General features: G+C 35.5%; 2 protein-coding genes across 2 annotated transcripts in view; one reads left to right on the plus strand and one right to left on the minus strand.

Annotated features, from left to right (window-relative positions):
- The window catches only part of LOC127151929 (formin-binding protein 1), an 88,632-nt gene extending 81,876 nt beyond the window's left edge, over positions 1-6,756 (minus strand). The window contains exon 1 of the mRNA XM_051092256.1: positions 6,418-6,756. Within this exon, the coding sequence (XP_050948213.1) occupies positions 6,418-6,441 (24 nt within the window). The 5' untranslated portion in view covers positions 6,442-6,756. The remainder of the gene's footprint in view (positions 1-6,417) is intronic.
- Positions 6,757-13,359: 6,603 nt separating this feature from the next.
- LOC127152837 (prostate stem cell antigen-like) lies at positions 13,360-14,795 on the plus strand. The gene is made up of 5 exons (XM_051093693.1): positions 13,360-13,432; positions 13,511-13,630; positions 13,850-13,981; positions 14,188-14,295; positions 14,416-14,795. Exons 1-5 carry the CDS (start codon positions 13,384-13,386, stop codon positions 14,601-14,603), a joined length of 597 nt encoding a protein of 198 aa, XP_050949650.1. The 5' UTR covers positions 13,360-13,383; the 3' UTR covers positions 14,604-14,795.
- The last annotated feature ends 6,028 nt before the right edge of the window (positions 14,796-20,823 follow it).

Below are 20,823 nucleotides of genomic sequence, written 5' to 3' on the forward strand. Positions count from 1 at the left end.
CAGAACAATAGATAGAGCAACAGAACGATACAGACTGAATGACAGATAGATAAAACATAGAATGATAGACAGAGCAACAGAATGACAGATAGAATGATAGACAGAACAATAGACAGAGCAATAAAACAGATAGAATGATAGAGCAACAGAACGACAGATAGACAGACAGATAGAACAAAAGATAGAACCATAGAACAACAGAGCGACAGAACAATGGAACAATTGATAAACAGATCAATAGATAGAACGATAGAGCAACAGAATGATAAACAGAGCAACAGAATGACAGATAGAACAATACATAGAGTGACAGAACGATAGATAGAATGACATATAAATAGAACAACAGACACTCACAAAACTAGAGAGGTTTTTCACAAAATTGCACGTAATTTAATCTTGTGTTAAATAACAGAGCAGCATTCCAAACGGATGATGTCATTAGAAAGTGCCACTGTATATCGGAGATGATGTCATCAACCAGTGCCAAAAGGACGACACATGATTCATGTTTACTGCTACAGAAAGAGTTGAAAACAGTCATTATGTGTGGTTGGAGGTGTATTGTTTCTCAGTACCACATTCTTCAGTGCGGCTCACAGAGGAAATGCTGAACCTATAATACGGCCTACAAAGAGCTCGACAGCTAAACCCTCCTCTGCTGCAAAAGACTGTGACTCATTCAGGGCCTCACACAACTTTACAATGAGCAAAGCTGAGGCAGATTGTCATAAATTCAGTGCAACAGTGCTTCTCATGAGGATGTATGACATCACATCCTGTCATGCCACTTCCTTCCGTTAGAATGACTACTAACCACAGAGAGAAATCATGAAATGCGTGCAAGTACAGAGATACGAGGCCTCAAAGATTAAAAGGCCCAAAAAACAGATAGATAGATAGAATTTCTGAGGGAAAACTGTTTCTACACAAACCGTTTTTCAGTGTAAATGAATCACACATGGTCAAACATGAGGCTTCTTATCTTTTTGAGTGTTTCGCATAAAGAAAGAGCAGAGCGGTGCTTTTATTCTCACTAGCGTAAGCATTCTGACACGAGAATGAACTGTGTGTGATTATTTGCTATGACGTCATTGCTAAAGCATGACCGCACCGGTGTTCACCTTCCACACACACAGTCTTCACCTCCAACATATCTATCTTTCTCTTTTAACATTCCTGTTTCTCCTCACGGGACGAGCCCATCCCCCTCAATGGATTTAACCGCACGCTAATCATTCTCCATACACTGAAGAGGCTGAGGACTTACACTCCATATATCTCTCACACATGCACACCCGCAGGGACTGTAAAGTAGGATGGAGATACAGTAGAACCTTTCTTCATTATAGAGCCACTGCAGGACGACACACTCAAGGGTAAATGGGGGGAGAAGAGATTTAAAGGTACAGTGCGCAATTTAAATAACTGATAATTAATCATTTTTTCTTAAATACTTTTCTAAAATATCTTACACTGGAATATTACAATAGCAATATTTATTTTGTCATATTTTTCTACAGAATTTAAAAATAAATAAATTCAGTAATTATTAGAATTATTATTATTATAGTACATATTTTAGTAGTTTATATACACTAGCAATCAAAAGTTTTTGAACAGCAAGATTTTTAATGGTTTTTTAAAAGTCTGCTCTCTAAGCCTGCATTTATTTGATCCAAAGTACAGCAAAAACGGTAAAATTTTGAAATATTTTTACTATTTAAAATAACTGTTTTCTATTTGAATGTATTTTAAAATTGAATTTATTTCTGTGATTAAATCTAAATTTTCAGTAACATTACTTCAGTCTTCAGTGATCCTTCAGAAATCATTCTAATATGCTGATTTGCTGTTCAAGAAACATTTTTTATTATTACTATTATCAATATTTAAAACAGTTAAGTACATTTTTGTTTCAGGATTCTTTGATGAATAGAAAGAACGCTTTTGTAAGATTATACACTATAGCATTCAAAAGTCAAGTAATTTTTTTATTTTTATTTATTTTATTTTTTGATAAAGAAATTATAGAAAATTAATATTTTCATTTAGCAAGGATGCTTTTAGCAAGGATCATGTGACTTGAGTAATGATGCCAAAAATTCAGATTTGAAATCACAGTAATAAATCACATAAAAAAAAAACAGTTATTTTAAATAGTAAAAATATTTAAAAATTTTACTGATTTTGCCATATTTTGAATCAAATAAATAATAATAAAAAAAAAACATTAAAAATGTAAAAACTCAAAAACATCTGACTGGTAGTGTATAATATTCATTTATAATATTTTTAATATTAATAATATAATATTTTTATTATAATATACATTTTGTAGTATGGCTGTATGAACAAACACAGGAAACCTAAGCTTTTTAAATATAAAATAAAATAAATACACATTTTAATCTTTTTTAGCATAAAATCTCAGATTTTCCCCTAAAACATTCAGCCCTAGTTTCCAAACTTACACTAAATGGTTAGTTCATCCAAAAATTATAATTTAGTGATAATTTACTCACCCTAATGTCATTCCTAACTTTTTTTGAGGTTGAACACAAAAACAGATATTTTGCAAAATGTTCATGCTGCTCTTTTACACATACAACTGAAATAAATTGGAATTGGTCCATTCCTATTTCATCTTCAAAAACTGCCCAGGTTTGTGAGAATACTTTGTTTAATTTGTTTAGTAAACAGATGGCAAACCTTGTGTGATGTGTTTTGATGCACAAACACAAATGTACTTCAGATAAGGGGAAATGTATGCAGTATAAAATTACTTAAATATCAGTCACTTCCTCATACAAAGATACTGTGTGATTTGAGAACACATCAAAAATTCCACATGCATCATATGGACTATTTTTTACTGTGCTTTTTGTATTATTTTGTAGCTTAGCAACTCTAGTCCCCATTCACTTCCATTGTACGGAAATAGTCATTCTGCACAAATAGTAAACACGATCAATTTTGGGGGGATTTAGTGAACTACTTTGGTCACACTGCATTCTTTTGTGGTCTGTTGGGTAAGAAAAACTAGCCATGCCATACACACACACAACAATCTAATAAGTGAAATTACAGGGTATGGATTGCCATTTTGCGGCTGTAATAAGCAGGGCTAATAACATTCCAGCATTCCTCTTTAAAATGACCAACAGCGTTCCAGCTTTTCGTAACCAAGCAGCCAATTACATTCAAGCATTCCGTCTTGGTACCACTTGTTTTTTTACTGCTCTCCTGTGTGAATCGACTCCCTGCTGATTCACTGAGTCAACACCAGCGAATCAGCAGGGATGATCCTCCGAATCACTGAGATTAAATGATTAGCATGGAATGAATCATTTGATCTGATTCTCCTACAACGGCGACCGTGGAGATGGAGCCTGGTGTGAGTCGCTAGCACAGTCCGAAGCCAAAAGAAGACACACAAAAGACAGGAAGCAATCAAAAAGAATACGATGAAAATAGGAGAAAAATAAAAATGCTGAAGTAGGAAATAGCTCACCTGCTACACCGACAAGGAAAGTAGGGACAATGAGAAACTAGCTGTTGACATGATAACATCTCATTAGCTGTGCGTGTGTGTTTATACAAGCAGGAAAGAGAAAATTCACAGTCATTATGAGATTTTATCAGGCTTTCACTGAGCATCCAATAACAGTCACACAACGTCCATGTTAACAGTACAGTGTGAACTGAGAACATTAGTGTACTAAATACTATTTTTACATGAAACAGTAAGTTGCTGTCAAATGTTGCATGCAAGTGGTGTCAAGTTACCAACTTGGAGGCTGCACAGTTATTTTGCATTTTAGCATTGCATTTTAACATAACATGTTGCAACTTTTGTTAGCCGGGTTGAATTATGAGTCAGTTTCTAGCAATTCATTCACACTGGAAACGGAAGATCAAAAGCAATGCATTGTGGGATGTAATCTTCTGTACATCATATGCATATGTACATTTGTCATTTGAGTGTTGTGATATTTTAACATTATTTACATACTACTAATATTTATTATTTTAGCTTTTAATTGTTTTGTGTGCTTTTGTTTTTGAATACAACTTAAGTTTTTTACTGTGCTGGGCACAGTATGTTTTGTTTTTTTTTAGTATGCATGAAAGCAGAGTTGTTATTAGAAGTCATTTACAGTAACTCAGTCCCACACGCATCATATAGACTATTTGTAGCTCAGCAACTCCAGTACCCATTCACTTTCATTGTTCAGAGATAACACTGGAAACGGAAGGTTAAAAGCAATGCATTGTGGGATATAGTCTTCTGTACAGCATATGCATATGCACATTTGTCATTTGAGTGTTGTACAGTGATATTTTAACATTATTTACATACTACTATTATTTATTATTTTAGCTTTTAGTTTTTATTTTAATTTTTTTTTATTTGTTGTTTGCTTTTGTCAGTTTTATTTTAGCTTTTAACTTTTTAGCTGTTAGCTTTTGTTTTTGAATATAACTTTTTTTAAACAAATAGGTTTAGTTAAGTTAGTATTTAGATGTAGTTTTTTATATAACATTTATAGCTTCTTGTCAGTTACTGAAAATGACTTCTAATAACAACTCTGCCTTCATTCATACTAAAAAAACATACTGTGCCCACCACACTTCCTATAGACTGTAGATACAAGAGATAAGTATAGTTTGCATGCTTTTCTATACACATGCACATTAAATGCACATGCACATTACCTGAATTTGTCATAAAATGCATGCTGCTCTTCCTTGTTGTAGCAGAAGTCGTAAAAGTATTATTCAGCTTGTCTCTTCTTGCACAGCATAAAGGATGTTGCTGGTTTTAAATTTATGCTGATTTTTTAGAAAGAGTCATCACATGTTTCCTGAGGTAAAATGTTTAGGTTTAGTTTGCTAAATGGAGAAAATACAATAGCTGAGGCCTCGTAAAATAAAGAGTAGAGTTTGCATGAGATTAAGAAAATGTCCCACAGGTTTGTGTTTACTTGTTTGTGTTGGTTTGTTGCCAGTGGGCATCCACAACATGGCAGACGGCAGCTTACGGCTGTGACGCATGATACAGGCCTCCTCAGTTACTTGGCTCTTGTGTGTGTGTGTGTGTTTGAGTCATGCACTAGTCAGATAGTAAATGCACCGCTATATTTCCAGTATGCAACATGTTCTAACCACCAAAGTCGAAACACAGTCTCTAGATAAACAGGTGCTTTTATTTTTTTACAATAGCAAATCTGACTCTAAATCTTATTGATGAGCCACACTTCACCTTCCTAATCCATGGTAAAATCACTGTAATGCTCAACCATGAGTGTTTTTATCAGACTCTTGTTCTATATTTCTAATTCTGTGAGTAAATATAGTCGGACGGTGAAATACACAACAATTACATTACCCAGATCCAGCGCAGGTCACTGAGCCACTGTCATGTAGTCTATAAAAGCTGATCAATACAAACAAAGACTGTGAGGATTCAGTTAGCGATCAGTCGGGCCCCTGGCATTGGGTCTCTCAGGGGCCTGACCTGCAAAAAGCCCTTTAAATCAGACTCTTGATACACCTTTATCTATGTGCTTTTAAACCACTAATATTCAACACAAACATATCTGTATAGCACTAAAAAGTTAGTATAGACAAGTTGGCTTGAGAGAATCTGAAGTACATAGCTATTATGCGTAATGTCCAGCTATGACATCTTAAAGTAGCTCTAGGCAACATGTTATAATTTCTCATTTTAAAAGTAATTTATTACAGAATCTGCTTCTCGTGCGTATATTTGCATTGCATTGGACCACAACACACAAGGTAGTGCGGCTGACATTTCCGCACGACAACCGCTACAGACTAAAAATACTCCGAGGTGCATGGACAAGTACAACAGGCCCTAGAGATGCATTGCACAGGCACCAGTGTGACAACAAGCAACAGCAGGCTGAAGAGGATGAAAATCTCTGTCATGAGACCAAGATGGTTCACCATCTACACAAGAACACAAATAACCTGTTTAAATGTCTGCATCGATCACTAGAATACACACAAAAGTGTGTACTGGGGTTAGCAATGGAAGATATGTTATTAAATATATTACTAAAAATATTATTTAAACATTCTAGACTTAGAATGCATATCTACATTACATGTAAAATATACAAATATATATAAATATGTATATATGTAAACATATATAAATATACTGCATAAAATATATTAAGATGCAGTTATTACTGTGCATTATATATGTAATATATATACACGGCCACTCTCTATATACATATATATATTCCTAGTATGAGATGCAGTTGCTGTTCACATGCACTGGCGTTCCCCAGGCGGCTTGGCTTTACGCACAGTGCCCGTGAACCCGTTATCAGAGTCCGTGGCCGTGATAATCGACCGCCGTCGTGCGCGGTACAAACTCACCCATAGCTCGGTTCCCCAGCTCATGGTTTCCGCGCGTTCTTCGCGTAATAATCCACGATTCGTGCGTTCGGATGCGTGTTTGTACTCCAAACCACAGCAGCGGAACAGCGTCCGTGTCTCTCACTCCTGTGTTTCTGCGCGAGTGAACGCGTGTGTGTGTGTGTGTGTGTTTTGCGTGGGGGGTGGGTGTGTGTCTCCGGAGGCTTCGCGCACTCTCTCTCTCTCTCTCTCTCTCTCCCTCTTTCTGTTTCTTTCTGATATGAGAAAGGCGCCTAAAAAGCAGCGGTTCTGCACCCGCGTTTCCTCAAAATGGCACGGAACTGCAGAAGCATGATTTTCAAATGCGCTCTCTCTGAGAGACGGACGCGCGCCTCGCTGCCCCGGTGACAGCTGCACTGGCGGGAGCGCGCATGCCGTAGAACCGGGAAGGATCGGAGAAAAAATCGATAAGTGATGATAATTCACTCACTGGACAGATGGCGAGCCTGTTCAAAAGTTTTTATTTCTCATGGTATCCCATGTTTCCATTTGGGTGCTGAACTGTGTTTTAAAGGCTACATAAATAAATATTTCATAAATATTTCAAAAAGTGTGTTGTTATGATTATGTGGCAATTGCATGAATATATGTGAATCCTGTTTGTGTAATTAGTGGTTTGGCTGGAAATTGCGCTGTCTCATCGTAATTATGGATGGAATTGAAATATTTTAGGCAGGTGGTTGGTAAATAAAATCACTTTATGCATTGTGATATAGGTTAAATGTAAAATATAAATCAGTGTGAAGTGAATTCTGAGTGTGAAATTTTGGCAAAACTCTTTTAAATGTTTGAAATATCTATATTTAATGTATTAAAAGGCATTTGCATTCATCTCTGCAGTGCACCGTCATAAACAATGATGAAATGTAATTTTGGCAGGAGCATGTGAATACTGACAGCTGCAGATGCATGTCAGAATAAAGAAAAACTAGCTTGCAACGCCATCTTGTGGACAGACGCCTTCAGTGTTTTTCACTGACTACAGAAAACAGGGAATATCAAATATCATAAAATGATATAAGCATTTAAGTTAGTGAGATTGATCCAGTTGATCCACAACCTTTGTAAACACATAAATATGCCCTAAATCACTAAATTATTCCTTCAGTTTTGACCTCTAAAGTGACATTTAGATGCTGTTGATGTTTAACCCTCTATGGTACCGTGTTGCCTCTAGGCAACGCACCCTATTTTGGGGTTTTTAAATAAAATGAGCCACCCATTTAATGAATCAATGCTATCTTAGTAAAGAAGAAGTCAAATACTAACAAATAAAATTGCAAAAAAGTGGTCACATGACCCATAGGGGTCTATTTTGTTTCTTCTTTCAGGACATGTGCACATGTCAAATGACTACATATTTTGTCCAGAGAAAGGTGCAGTTTTCATCAATTTTCATTCATATAATTGCCAACAAAAAATCTGAATCACCTTCACTGGTTAGTAAAGAAGTATTTTCAAAAACTTTCCGTAATATATCATCAAACATATCATAAGAAATTACAAAAAACTGCATGTTGCCTCAAGGCAACATTGTACCGTAATGGAACCACATATGGCCGTACCGGGCATATAGCATAGCATACGTGTGTATTATATTTGTAAGAAAATAGTTAGAATTATCTAAATGTATTTGCATTTTTGCATGATATTGCAATGGATTTATAAGAATTGTGATTCATATACAATATTTGCACATATTCTGTTGAGAGGAAGTGCTTCCTGAGCTTTCACAAGCAGTGAGGAGTCAGGAAGGAGGAAGGAGATTTTACATGCATGTGCTTGTGTGTGTATGTGCATGCTTGTAAGGATAAGTTATATATTAGCATAATGTTATGATAATTATTATTATTATTATTATTATTTATTATTATTATTATTATTACTTTGAAACAACTCTAATTATAATGTTTTGGTATAATAACAGATATGATAGTTTGGTTATACTTGTGATCCACGATGGTACAGTGTTGCCTGAAAGCAACATGTGGGTATGAAATCTTACTTTTTGTTAAATATGAGAAGTGCAAAACATCAAAAGTGTGATAAATCTGTTTGTTTAAATGTTTAATTAAAGAAATTGATGTTTTAAATAAATTTGTTTTTTTTTTCTTTGTGGTACAATGTTGCCTTGAGGCAACAAACTTTTAAAAAATAAATAAAAAAATAATAAAAATGTTTATTGATATTGTTATAGTGTCCAATTTTAAGCAGAAAAACATCACAACATTTTTTTTTCCTCATTGATATCATATTGCGTACCGTAGAGGGTTAAAGTTCTGAGGTTTCATGTTACTCCCTGTTACAGGGCTACAGTGTCAAATTAGTTTCTGAATTCAGTCAAACCAATAAAACACCCCAAAAAAAGAGATGTGGTTGCACATGATGTATGTTTTTTCCGTTTTTCTTTGACAGGACAGTGGAGATGAGACAGGAAGCGAGTAGGAGAGGGATCGGGAAATGTCCACGAGGCGGGACTCGAACTCGGGTCACCCAAGGCGCAACTGCATTATATGTCGGAGAGGCTATTGGCGCCGACAAGACATAAGTTTTTTTTACCTTGAAATATGAGTTTCAAAATTATTCTGATGCCACTCTGACTTCTAATAAAGCATATGTAAATTTGCTGAGCGGGTACTAAATTTCGCGAAAATGGCGGACTGCTTTACTGCAGCAACAAATGCAGGTTAACAGTTATCCATTATAATTATGACAGTGATATATTTACCACAGTCAATGCCCCTCACTTAACTGTAGGGGGCTCCAAATTCGCAAAAATCCCTCTCCATCTCTATCTATCTCTCTCTCCTTCGGCTTGCTCCCTTTATCAGGAGTCGCCATAGTGGAGTAAAGTCGTAAAAATCCTAATGAATGTAAAATAAATTTTGATGCCCTAAGTTTAAGTGTGTTCTTTCTTGTTTGTTTGTTTCTGTCAAAATAACAGGAAGTATTTTTAATTTTTAAACTTGCATATTGTCAGGATAGAGAGATAGGTGGGGGTGGGTATTTGTAACTTGAATGTGCGAGGCTTCCGGTGTCATTCGCTTCTAGTTCTTACCTGTATAGGCTAAATGAGCATTATGTTATGCTGTTTCATATTGCAATTTCATTATTACAGTCATAAGCACAAATAGCCTAAATAGCTTTACCATCTACTGCATTTTGTATTTGTGGCTAATGAACAGGAAGTTTCGCACATTCACAGATAATAGCGCAGCCTACTTCCACGTAGTAAAATAAGGTGTATAGCCTTAATGAATTTACTACTTATAGCTGTTGATACGGGTGGAATTTTTGTAGCAGAAAGCAATACACAGTAATGTGTTATTTTCATTATAACACTTCATTATTTTATTTATTAAATTAATAGGCATACTATATATTAATATGCTGACCAACAGTGCAAAAAGCATAATTAGGCCTACATTTTGTACTGAAATAGTGCCATCAAGACATGTTTTTATATACAACCCCATTTCCAGAAAAGTTGGGGTGAAATAAAAAAACAAATCTAGAATCTGTGATCTTTTAATTTTCTATAACCTTTATTCAACTAACAAATGTTTGAAGAAAAGCTCTTCAGTGTTTTCACTGACAAACTCTATTTTGTATTTTGTACATGTAAACAAATTTAGATTTTGATGGCTGCAAAACACTCAAAAATTGTTGGGACAGATGCATGTTACATTACCTTTCGTTTTAATTACACTTTTTAATTGTTTTTGAGATGAGGATACTGATTGCTGCTGAATTTTTGCCCAATCTCGCTTGATACGCTGTGACCATACATTCACCATAAGAGACAGACCTGATGTTCAGTTCACCACCTGCTTATTGTAGATTGTTTCAAAACAATTTAACTTGGATATTCTATAATCTTTTCACTTTTATTTTGCATTGTATTCAGCTTTTTTGGATCCTTTAAAATTTATTTATATTTACAAAATACAATTAAGGTGGTCAGTGAGAACACTGTAAATCTTTTCAAGCTTAAACTGTTTGCTTAAACGGTGCAGCTGGCTTTAAATGTTTTCTGAAACTGTTTGTTAAACATAAAGGGATTATACAAACAGGCACTTGTTTAAATAAGCCCATCCACAGTAAAAAAACATGTTAAAGTAAAACATTAATTTATAATATTTTAGAAGACCTCTCACACAGCATGAATCAGATCCACAAATACTATATTTGAAGAGCTCCTACAAATGCATGCATTATCAATGCACAACTATGTTTCTATACAATACAATCCACAAATACGTACAGGTTACTTTGTATCTGTAATTTAATGCACAAATAAATCTGTGTAATGTGCACTGCTGAACAACAAATATTTTGGATACACATTATTGGTATAACAAGATAACATAAATGTTGAAAAATTATTAGATTTACAATATTTAAATGCTCTCTGTAAAAACTTTACAAACATCAGGAAGGTTTTCCCTAACATAACACATTTACATTTCCATGTTTGCATTGCAAAGGTTTTGACGAACATGGAGAATGTGACTATATGTTTGGAAGATACTATATGTTTCCATCTAAAATAAATAGATAAAACTGTTAATATATGTTTTTTAATTGATTCGACTAGGTTGACTAACATCCAGGGCACAACATGTCTGAAAATAATTAGCTATAGAAAAAGAAATCGTCACATACAGTATTATCTGTATTTCTGGTTATTTGAGACTAGTTCTTTACCTGTGTTTAGATTCTTTATAGTTACTCATTGATTCATTGTTTAGTCTCATCTGTTCATTGTTTTCTCCCTCAGTTAGCCAGTGTATTTACTGCAGCAACAAATGCAGGTGAACAGCGGAGTGTTGCCAGGTCCGCTATTTTCCAGCGGAATTGGGCCATTTTAATACTATTGCAGCGGGTTGTTTTTTGTGTCTGCGGGTTGAGGTGACCCCGATAACGTGATATTTAGTTCCTGGAATGCATATTTTACCAGGGGAATCCTGCCAAAAAATGTGTATTTCACCCCAAGGAACACGATTTTTGCCAGGGTTGCCAGGTTTTCACACAAATCCTCCCAATTGCTACTCAGATCTAGCCCAAAACTAGCCCAGTTGCATTTTGAGGCGGGTCCCCCCCTCCCTAATAGCACACATGCATCTCAGCTACGTCTATTTGACGTCTGCATTTACATCTGCAAGACGTATTTTTAATGTAGTTTGCTCATCTTCAATACATCTGTTGGACGTTTCCTAATAGACGTCTATTAGATGTCTTTAAGATGTTTATGATTTAGAATGTATGTAAAACTGACATCTTATAAATGTCTGCTAGACGTTTGTACACAGCAGATGCTTTCCAGATCAAGAGATCTTTAACAGACATCTTGCAGACGTATGTGTGCTATCTGGGCCTGGTAAAATTTGCACTCCAGGGGATAAATATAACATTTTTGGGCTTGCTTCAACAGACATGAAAAACAATGCACGGCAACAGTGTTAAAGCAGCCCAATTCCATCACTGCCCCACCAAAGCAAAATTGGGCTAGTTTTAAGTATCAATCGGGCAGGTTTTGTTGTTAAAACCCTGTCAATAGATGCTCCGGTTTTATGTAAATTGTCAGAAAGGTTGCCCAATATCTCTCACGTCAAGGCTGACATACGGATTCATTTTGAAACCTTACAAGGATTTCAAGCCTAAACTATTATGATATGTATAACCTTCTTATTATTTTTTCTTTCCTTTTTTCTTCTCTTAATTTGTGAATGTCCTGTTCATAATGTTGTTTTAATTTTCAGTTTTGAATGCAAACCAATAGTTTTTCATAGTTTTATTTTCATTACATTATTTTATAAATGCAATTATTGAATTCATATACATATTGATAACCAACAGTGCAAAAAGCCTAATTAAATTTTGTAGTGTTTGTTCATACTAATAGCCTATTTGTTTCAAGAAAATGTCATCAAGACACAAAAGTTTTTATACAACCACATTTCCAGAAAAACAAAACAAAAACAATCTAGAATTTGTGATTTGTTGATTTTCCTTAACCTTTATTTAACTGACAAATGTTCAAAGAAAAGCTCTCCAGTGACCGATTTACAATATTTATTAAACACTTTAAACACTAAACTACCAAAAAAGATGAATATTTTCCCTACTTAGCAATTTACATTTACAACACATTTACATGTCCATGTTTGCATTGCAAAAGCTTTAAAGTGGAGAAAGTGAGTTTAAATATGATTCTGAATGTTTATTTGATTCTGGAAGTTTTTTAATCTAAAATGAATATAAAACTGTTAACATAAGTTTTTTTTAATGGGTTTGACTGGGGTATGACTGACTAATATACATGGCACAACAGGGATGAAAATAATTAACTACAGAAAAAGAAATTTACATACAGTATCATCTGTATTTCTGGTTCCTTAGCTCTTTAGCTTCTCAAGGATCACATGAGGTACCTTTTCACATGTCATCTGTGTAAATGGTGCTGGATTCACAGAATCTTTTCTGCTGTTACGTCTGCAGACAAGGGCGATCTACAATACTAATACAGATGCTCATAATAGGAGATCTTATAAAACATTTAGCTTAAGAAACAAGAAAAAACAGCGTGTGCTGGTGCAGGTCATGGTAATGAACTTCATCTTTTGTATTTCTTTTATTTTTAGCTCGTTGAAACAAAACCATATATTAAAGTGAAAAGAAACTAATAATTTTTCAATAAACAACACTGAACCCCTCTGGCTTTTATGGACAAACCCTTTAAGATGGTTGGTTTAAGTAAACCTATACAACCTCTCCTTATAATGCATTGGTAAGTAAATGACGTAAGTTTTTCTATAATGTCCACTTTTGTTAAACAGTCATTTTCTTATAAAGAACCTCCCCTTTCCAAAGCTTTAAAATGAGCACTGAAACAGGTACGTCATTTCATTCACCTCCTGAACAAAGATGGATCTGCAAATCTCAGTTTTTCTTCTGTTCGTTCTTTTCACTGCAGGTACAGACAAATAGTGTTTGTAATGATGTTGAGTACAAATACAGATTATTAATGTCTCTCTCTATTTTATTACTAAAGGACACTCTTTCAGCTGTTATGAGTGCATGAACATGACGGGTTCTTGTGCAAATCAAAAGCTAAAAACATGTCCCAGTGGATCCTCCAAGTGCATGAGTTTAACAACAGTCGCACAAGTTGGTGAGTTAAATATGATAGATAGAAATTCACTGTTATATTTTTTTTGGTGCTGCTTCAAAACAGCTGATTTCCTGACAGAATTTATGACTGTAATTTAGCAGAAATTACTGCTATTTAATTTCTCTCTTTCAGATATGCTAACAATATAATTTGTATTAAAATTGAATCAATGTTTGAAATGTGTTAAACTGGTCTTTCCTGAATCATTCTTGTTTTCAGGTGACATCACTGCTAAAGTGAAGACTAAACTTTGTGCTGCTGACTGCGCAAGTGGATCCATGAACATTGGCATGGGAAGGACGTCTTTTGCGTGCTGTAACACAGACCAGTGTAACGTCCAAGACGCTCCAGGTATTGTACTCCACTAACCATACATGTATGCAAAAAAATCTTTGAGGTCAACATGCATTTTACTTTCAAAGGACATCAGGAAATACAAAGCAGGGTGCAGCTTGTCAGCTGTGAAGTGACTGAATTGTGCAGCTAACAGGGTGTTGTTTCATTACATGTTATATTTTGTACAGAAGATAAAACAATAACTTTTTCTCATCCTGTAGATCCCTCTAATGTCCCCAACGGAAAGAAATGTTACTCTTGTGATGAGAAGAGCTGCTCAAACATGATGAGCTGTACAGGGAGTGAAGACCGCTGCTTTACAGCAACAGGTGAGAATCTGGAAAATAAAAAAAAGTCTATTTTTATCTCTCTAATGTTTGGGATCACATGCAGATCACACTTACTAGTTTCTATCTTAGACTAACCTGTGTTTTCTGTCTTTTCATCAGGAGGTTTCGGGAGCCTGACAGCTGTAAAAGGCTGTGTCTCTAAATCCATTTGTGATGCTCAAGCATCGTTTAAAGATGTTCAGGGGGCCTCATGCTGTGAGGGGAACCTGTGTAACGGTGCTAAGAGTGTCACTCAGAGCTTCTTGTTCCTCTGCTGTTCTCTGCTCTCCTTCATCCTGCTGCACTGAATACAGCAGCTCTTCACATTCTACAATGAGACACACTGAACTGAATATAGAGCTTGTACTTTCTCTATACTGTGCACCTTTGGTGTGTTGATATGATTTTTGCTGTGACATTCTGATGAAATATGAAATAAAATACTACAATTAATACAACCTGTCATGCTGTAAAAAAGTCATAAATATATACTACTAAAACACTTGTACTAATACACTGTTTTACTGTTTTAATATTTCATTTAAAAATAAATTATCATTATGTTCAGAATAAGATTGTGTGATAATTATTTAATTATTTAAACAAGGAAAGAACTTTAGTTTGTTTTTAACAATATTGCATCCCCAATATCCTGTTTAGTTACATATAATGAAGGCAATAAGACAAAAAAAATATGTTGAGATATAATTTTTTAAATTATTTTTCTTATTTTATTAGTCAGTTTTTTCTGCAGATCGTTAACAGCTGTGGGCAAGACTTCCAGTTCATTATCCACTATAGGGAAATAACGAGAAGAATAACAACGTGCAGTAAACAGTAAAACTGTTTGCACTACAAACCAGTGTGTTCATAAGATAATGCATTAAAGTAATATGGTAAGACACCAATTTGCAATATCAAGCTGCAAAACTAGCTGTTTTGTACAGCTAAAAGTAGTAGGACGCGGATGAGACCTGAAGCCTGATCCATTAAATTTACAAATGGTGGCGCCCGCTTTTACGGGAAGAAAAAGGTAGATATCACTCAGGAAATTAATTCGCCTGTCATTCATCGACCTCAAATATCAAGTACTGCTCACTGCAGAGCCGAATGGCCTCCAGCTCCCCGTCTCTGGATGTCCAGCTCCACCTCTGTGTGAACTAATGGGTGGAGTTATGTTTAGGATAGGGTAAGGGGTAGGGTTAGGGTGTGTTTAGATGTCTATCTCCACCCATTACCTCCAGCTCCTCCCATTTGGCTCTGCAGCCAGCACCCTCTCTCAAATATGGCTTATCATTTGAAAGTGAAACATGCAAGGAGTAGCAACTTTACATGGCTGTTCACTATTATGTTATACTAGATAAATGTGGCCTAGATTAGGCACATATCCATGTGTTTATGTGGAGTTTGGAAGCTGTTAGCATATTTACTGCATGACAGAGAAGTGCTGCTGTGATCACTGGCATTTTTTTTATTGGTGTATAAAGTACCTGAAAGCCATACTTAGGTAAAAGTACAGATATCTTACCAGAAAATGACTTTGGTAGAAACTGAAGTCACCATTTAGAATATTACTTGAGTAAAAGTCTTAAAATCTGTGATATATTTTGTACTTAAGTACAAAAAGTATTTTTTAATCTTGAACATACTTAAGTATTGAAAGTAAATGCAAAATGGAAAAGAAGCATATATATAAATATATATATATATACATATATAAAATGTTCATACACAGCTTGAGTAGCAAGATTGTGTTCAGTTTTAACTCTTTCTTCCATTTTGGTAAGAATAACAAGCACTTCATTTACACAGTTTAATGTATATCAGACATGGATGCATTTAAACTGCAGTTACAGATTTGTTTTGTTTTGAACATAAAACGTTGAATACTGATATTTGAAATAATTTAAAGGGGTCATCGGATGCTAAGTTCACTTTTACATGTTGTTTGAACATTAATGTGTGTTGGCAGTGTATGTACAAATCTACTCTGTAATGGTAAAAATCCATGCAGTGTTTTTTAATTAATCTGTAAAAATAATATTCCCTTTTTCAAATCGAGCCATTCTCAGATGCCTGTCGTTGTGGCGTCACACACACACAGAGGCCGCTCCCACTATAGTTGATTGACATGAGCGTCTTACCTCAGATCAGTTGTAACAGTCCCACCTCCATGTTTTGATGCCGGAGCAGGGATGTAAGTTAGACAAGAATTGAGTGACTGAGGTGTTGTGTTGCTGGATGCAATAATGAACGTAGTGGTCATCATTTACTCCCGACATCTGAGCTGCTGAAGATACAGTGGATTACGTTTGTTTGTGGAGTATGGGGTTCCATTTGTGCCAAAAAAGAGGCGACTGCTTTGTACTACACATTTGTCTTTGTCTACAGTTATTGCCTAATTATTCAGGTAAATCAGTATATATTGACGTGCATGTTGTCTGTTGACATCGTCTTAATCTGTCGTCCTGTCGCCTTTTTCTCTGTTTTTTTTTTACTGTTATGGGGTTCCATTTGTGCCAAAAAAGAGGCGACTGCTTTGTGCTTTGTACTACACATTTGTCTTTGTCTGCAGTTATTGCCTAATTATTCAGGTAAATCAGTATCATCTGTCATTTTGTCCTGTCGACCTGTTCTGTCATCCTTACTGTCGTCTTATTCTGTCATGCTGTCGTCCTGTTCTGTCGTATGGGGTTCCATTTGTGCCAAAAAAGAGGCGACTGCTTTGTGCTTTGTACTACACATTTGTCTTTGTCTACAGTTATTGCCTAATTATTCAGGAAATCAGTATATGTTGACGTGCATGTTGTCTGTTGACGTCGTCTTAATCTGTCGTCCTGTCGTCTTTTTCTATGGGGTTCCATTTGTGCCAAAAAAGAGGCGACTGCTTTGTGCTTTGTACTACACCTTTGTCTTTGTCTACAGTTATTGCCTAATTATTCAGGTAAATCAGTATATGTTGACGTGCATGTTGTCTGTTGGCGTCGTCTTAATCTGTCGTCCTGTCGTCTTTTTCTCAGTTTTTTTACTGTTGTCCTAACTGTCATTTTGTCCTGTCGACCTGTTCTGTCGTCCTGTTCTGTCGTCTTAATCTGTCGTCCTGTTCTGTCGTCTTAATCTGTCATTCTTACTGTCGTCCTGTTCTGTCATCCTAACTGTCCTCCTGTTCACCGCGGAACACCAGCCGCCATCTGGATTTGCTGCACGTCTATTAGTGGAATTACGGTAGGGAGACAAGAAGCTGCCAAAAAGCTGACGAACATCTATATTTCAGCGGTTAAAATTTAAATGTGCTAGAAAACAGGGGAAAAGTATTTACAAAACGTATATATATATATATATATTGTTTATTATAGAAGATACAGTTATATTACTTTCGAATACATTATACTGTAAAGTTTTCTGAAAAAAATAACGTTTGTTAAAATACATTCTAACACTGAATGTTTGCTCTTTTTTTCTACATGCATTATTAAAATGTATTATTAAAAGTTACCGTGAACATTTCAATAAATTATTTTTCTCAACAACCATGTCTCTATCTGTGTTTACGATGTAATGTATTCGAAAGTAATATAATTGTATCTTCTATAATGAACAATATATATATATATATATATATATACACGTTTTGTAAATACTTTTCCCCTGTTTTCTAGCACATTTAAATTTTAACCGCTGAAATATATTTGTTCGTCAGCTTTTTAGCGGCTTCTTTTCTCCGTACCGTAATTATAATAGACGTGCAGCAAATCCAGATGGCGGCTGGTGTTCCGCGGTGAACAGGACGACAGTTAGGATGACAGATTAAGACGACAGAACAAGACGACAGAACAGGACGACAGTAAACATTACAGATTAAGACGACAGAACAAGACGACAGAACAGAACGACAGTTAGGATGACAGATTAAGACGACAGAACAGGACGACAGAACAAGACGACAGTTAGGATGACAGAACAGGACGACAGTTAGGATGACAATAAGACGACAGAACAGGACGACAGAACAAGACGACAGTTAGGATGACAGAACAGGACGACAGTTAGGATGACAATAAGACGACAGAACAGGACGACAGAACAAGACGACAGTTAGGATGACAGAACAGGACGACAGTTAGGATGACAATAAGACGACAGAACAGGACGACAGCATGACAGAATAAGACGACAGTAAGGATGACAGAACAGGACGACAGTAAGCATGACAGAATAAGACGACAGAACAGAACGACAGTAAGGATGACAGAATAAGACGACAGAACAGGACGACAGCATGACAGAATAAGACGACAGTACGGGGTTCCATTTGTGCCAAAAAAGAGGCGACTGCTTTGTGCTTTGTACTACACATTTGTCTTTGTCTACAGTTATTGCCTAATTATTCAGGTAAATCAGTATATGTTGACGTGCATGTTGTCTGTTGACGTCGTCTTAATCTGTCGTCCTGTCGTCTTTTTCTCTGTTTTTTTACTGTTGTCCTAACTGTCATTTTGTTCTGTCGACCTGTTCTGTCATCCTTACTGTCGTCTTGTTCTGTCGTCCTAACTGTCGTCTTGTTCTGTCGTCCTTACTGTCTTATTCTGTCATTCTTACTGTCGTCCTGTTCACGGCGGTCAAGTGAGCCGCCATCTGGATTTGCTGCACGTCTATTGGTGGAATTACGGTAAGGAGACAAGAAGCGGCCAAAAAGCTGAGGAACATCTATATTTCAGCGGTTAAAATTTAAATGTGCTAGAAAACAGGGAAAAAGTATTTACAAAACGTATATATATATATATATATATATATATATATATATATATATATATATTCATTATAGAAGATACAATTATATTACTTTTGAATACATTATACTGTAAAGTTTTCTAAGACAGTAATAAGAAACTTTTAATAAGAAATTTTAATAATGCATGTAGAAAAAAAGGAGCAAACATTCAGTGTTAGAATGTATTTTAACAAACTTTATTTTTTCAGAAAACTTTACAGTATAATGTATTCAAAAGTATATCTCGAAAGTATTCAAAATATTGTATCTTCTATAATGAACAATATTTATATACGTTTTGTAAATGCTTTTTCCCTGTTTTCTAGCACATTTAAATTTTAACCGCTGAAATATAGATGTTCCTCAGCTTTTTGGCCGCTTCTTGTCTCCGTACCGTAATTCCACTAATAAACGTGCAGCAAATCCAGATGGCGGCTCACTTGACCGCGGTGAACAGGACGACAGTAAGAATGACAGAATAAGACGACAGAACAAGACGACAGAACAAGACGACAGTTAGGATGACAGAACAAGACGACAGAACAAGATGACAGTAAGGATGACAGAACAGGACGACAGAACAAGACGACAGTAAGGATGACAGAACAGGACGACAGAACAAGACGACAGTAAGGATGACAGAACAAGACGACAGAACAAGACGACAGAACAAGATGACAGTTAGGACGACAGAACAAGACGACAGAACAAGATGACAGAACAAGACGACAGTTAGGACGACAGAACAAGATGACAGAACAAGACGACAGAACAAGACAACAGTAAGGATGACAGAACAGGTCGACAGAACAAAATGACAGTTAGGACCAACAGTAAAAAAAAAACAGAGAAAAAGGCGACAGGACGACAGATTAAGACGATGTCAACAGACAACATGCACGTCAACATATACTGATTTACCTGAATAATTAGGCAATAACTGTAGACAAAGACAAATGTGTAGTACAAAGCAGTCGCCTCTTTTTTGGCACAAATGGAACCCCATAAAATGGAACCCCATAGTTTTACACTACCATTGAGAATTTTTAACCAAAGTATATTATAGACTTTTCATTAAGAACCTAAAGAATCATATCAACTTGTGGAAAATGGGCATCCGATGACCTTTAAGACATGACAATATAGTCGAAATGAAATAAAATCTGCCAGTAGGTGGCAGTAAGTGACTGTTAATAATAAGTGAGTCATTGAGATTCAACCAATTCATTCAAACGGCTGATTCATTTAAGAACAAAGCATTTGACTGTGTTAATGAGTGAATCACTGAATCATTTTTATCAACCGATTCGTTCAAAAAGCGGATTCATTCAGTAAGTAAACACAGTTCATTGCTCAGAGACACAAGACAGTGCTGTGATCTTTGTTTGGAACTATTTTCTTTGGCAAAATTGAGCAAAAACAAGTCTATTATGTCCAAAATGTAAGTCACTTATTGCTTTACTGAACATAACTTGTGTTATGCTGACATCTGCAGAAAAATGGTACTCTTTGTGTGATATAGATTAAGTTAACTATATTAAATAATATAAATATAAAAAAACATACAGCAACATTTTTTGCCGTCTACAATTTAAAATGCATGGAATTATGAGTTTTAATAGACAAATAAATCAACGTGCATGCACTCTGTATGTGATTTGGTGATATAGCCTACTTGATAATGTCAGATCGCACATCATTACAACACTTACCATATTATCGCATTAGATATACTGTATATGAGTGGAAAATGTGAT

This window comes from Labeo rohita, chromosome 21 (genome assembly GCF_022985175.1).
Source record: "Labeo rohita strain BAU-BD-2019 chromosome 21, IGBB_LRoh.1.0, whole genome shotgun sequence".
NCBI classification, from domain to species: Eukaryota; Metazoa; Chordata; class Actinopteri; order Cypriniformes; family Cyprinidae; genus Labeo; species Labeo rohita.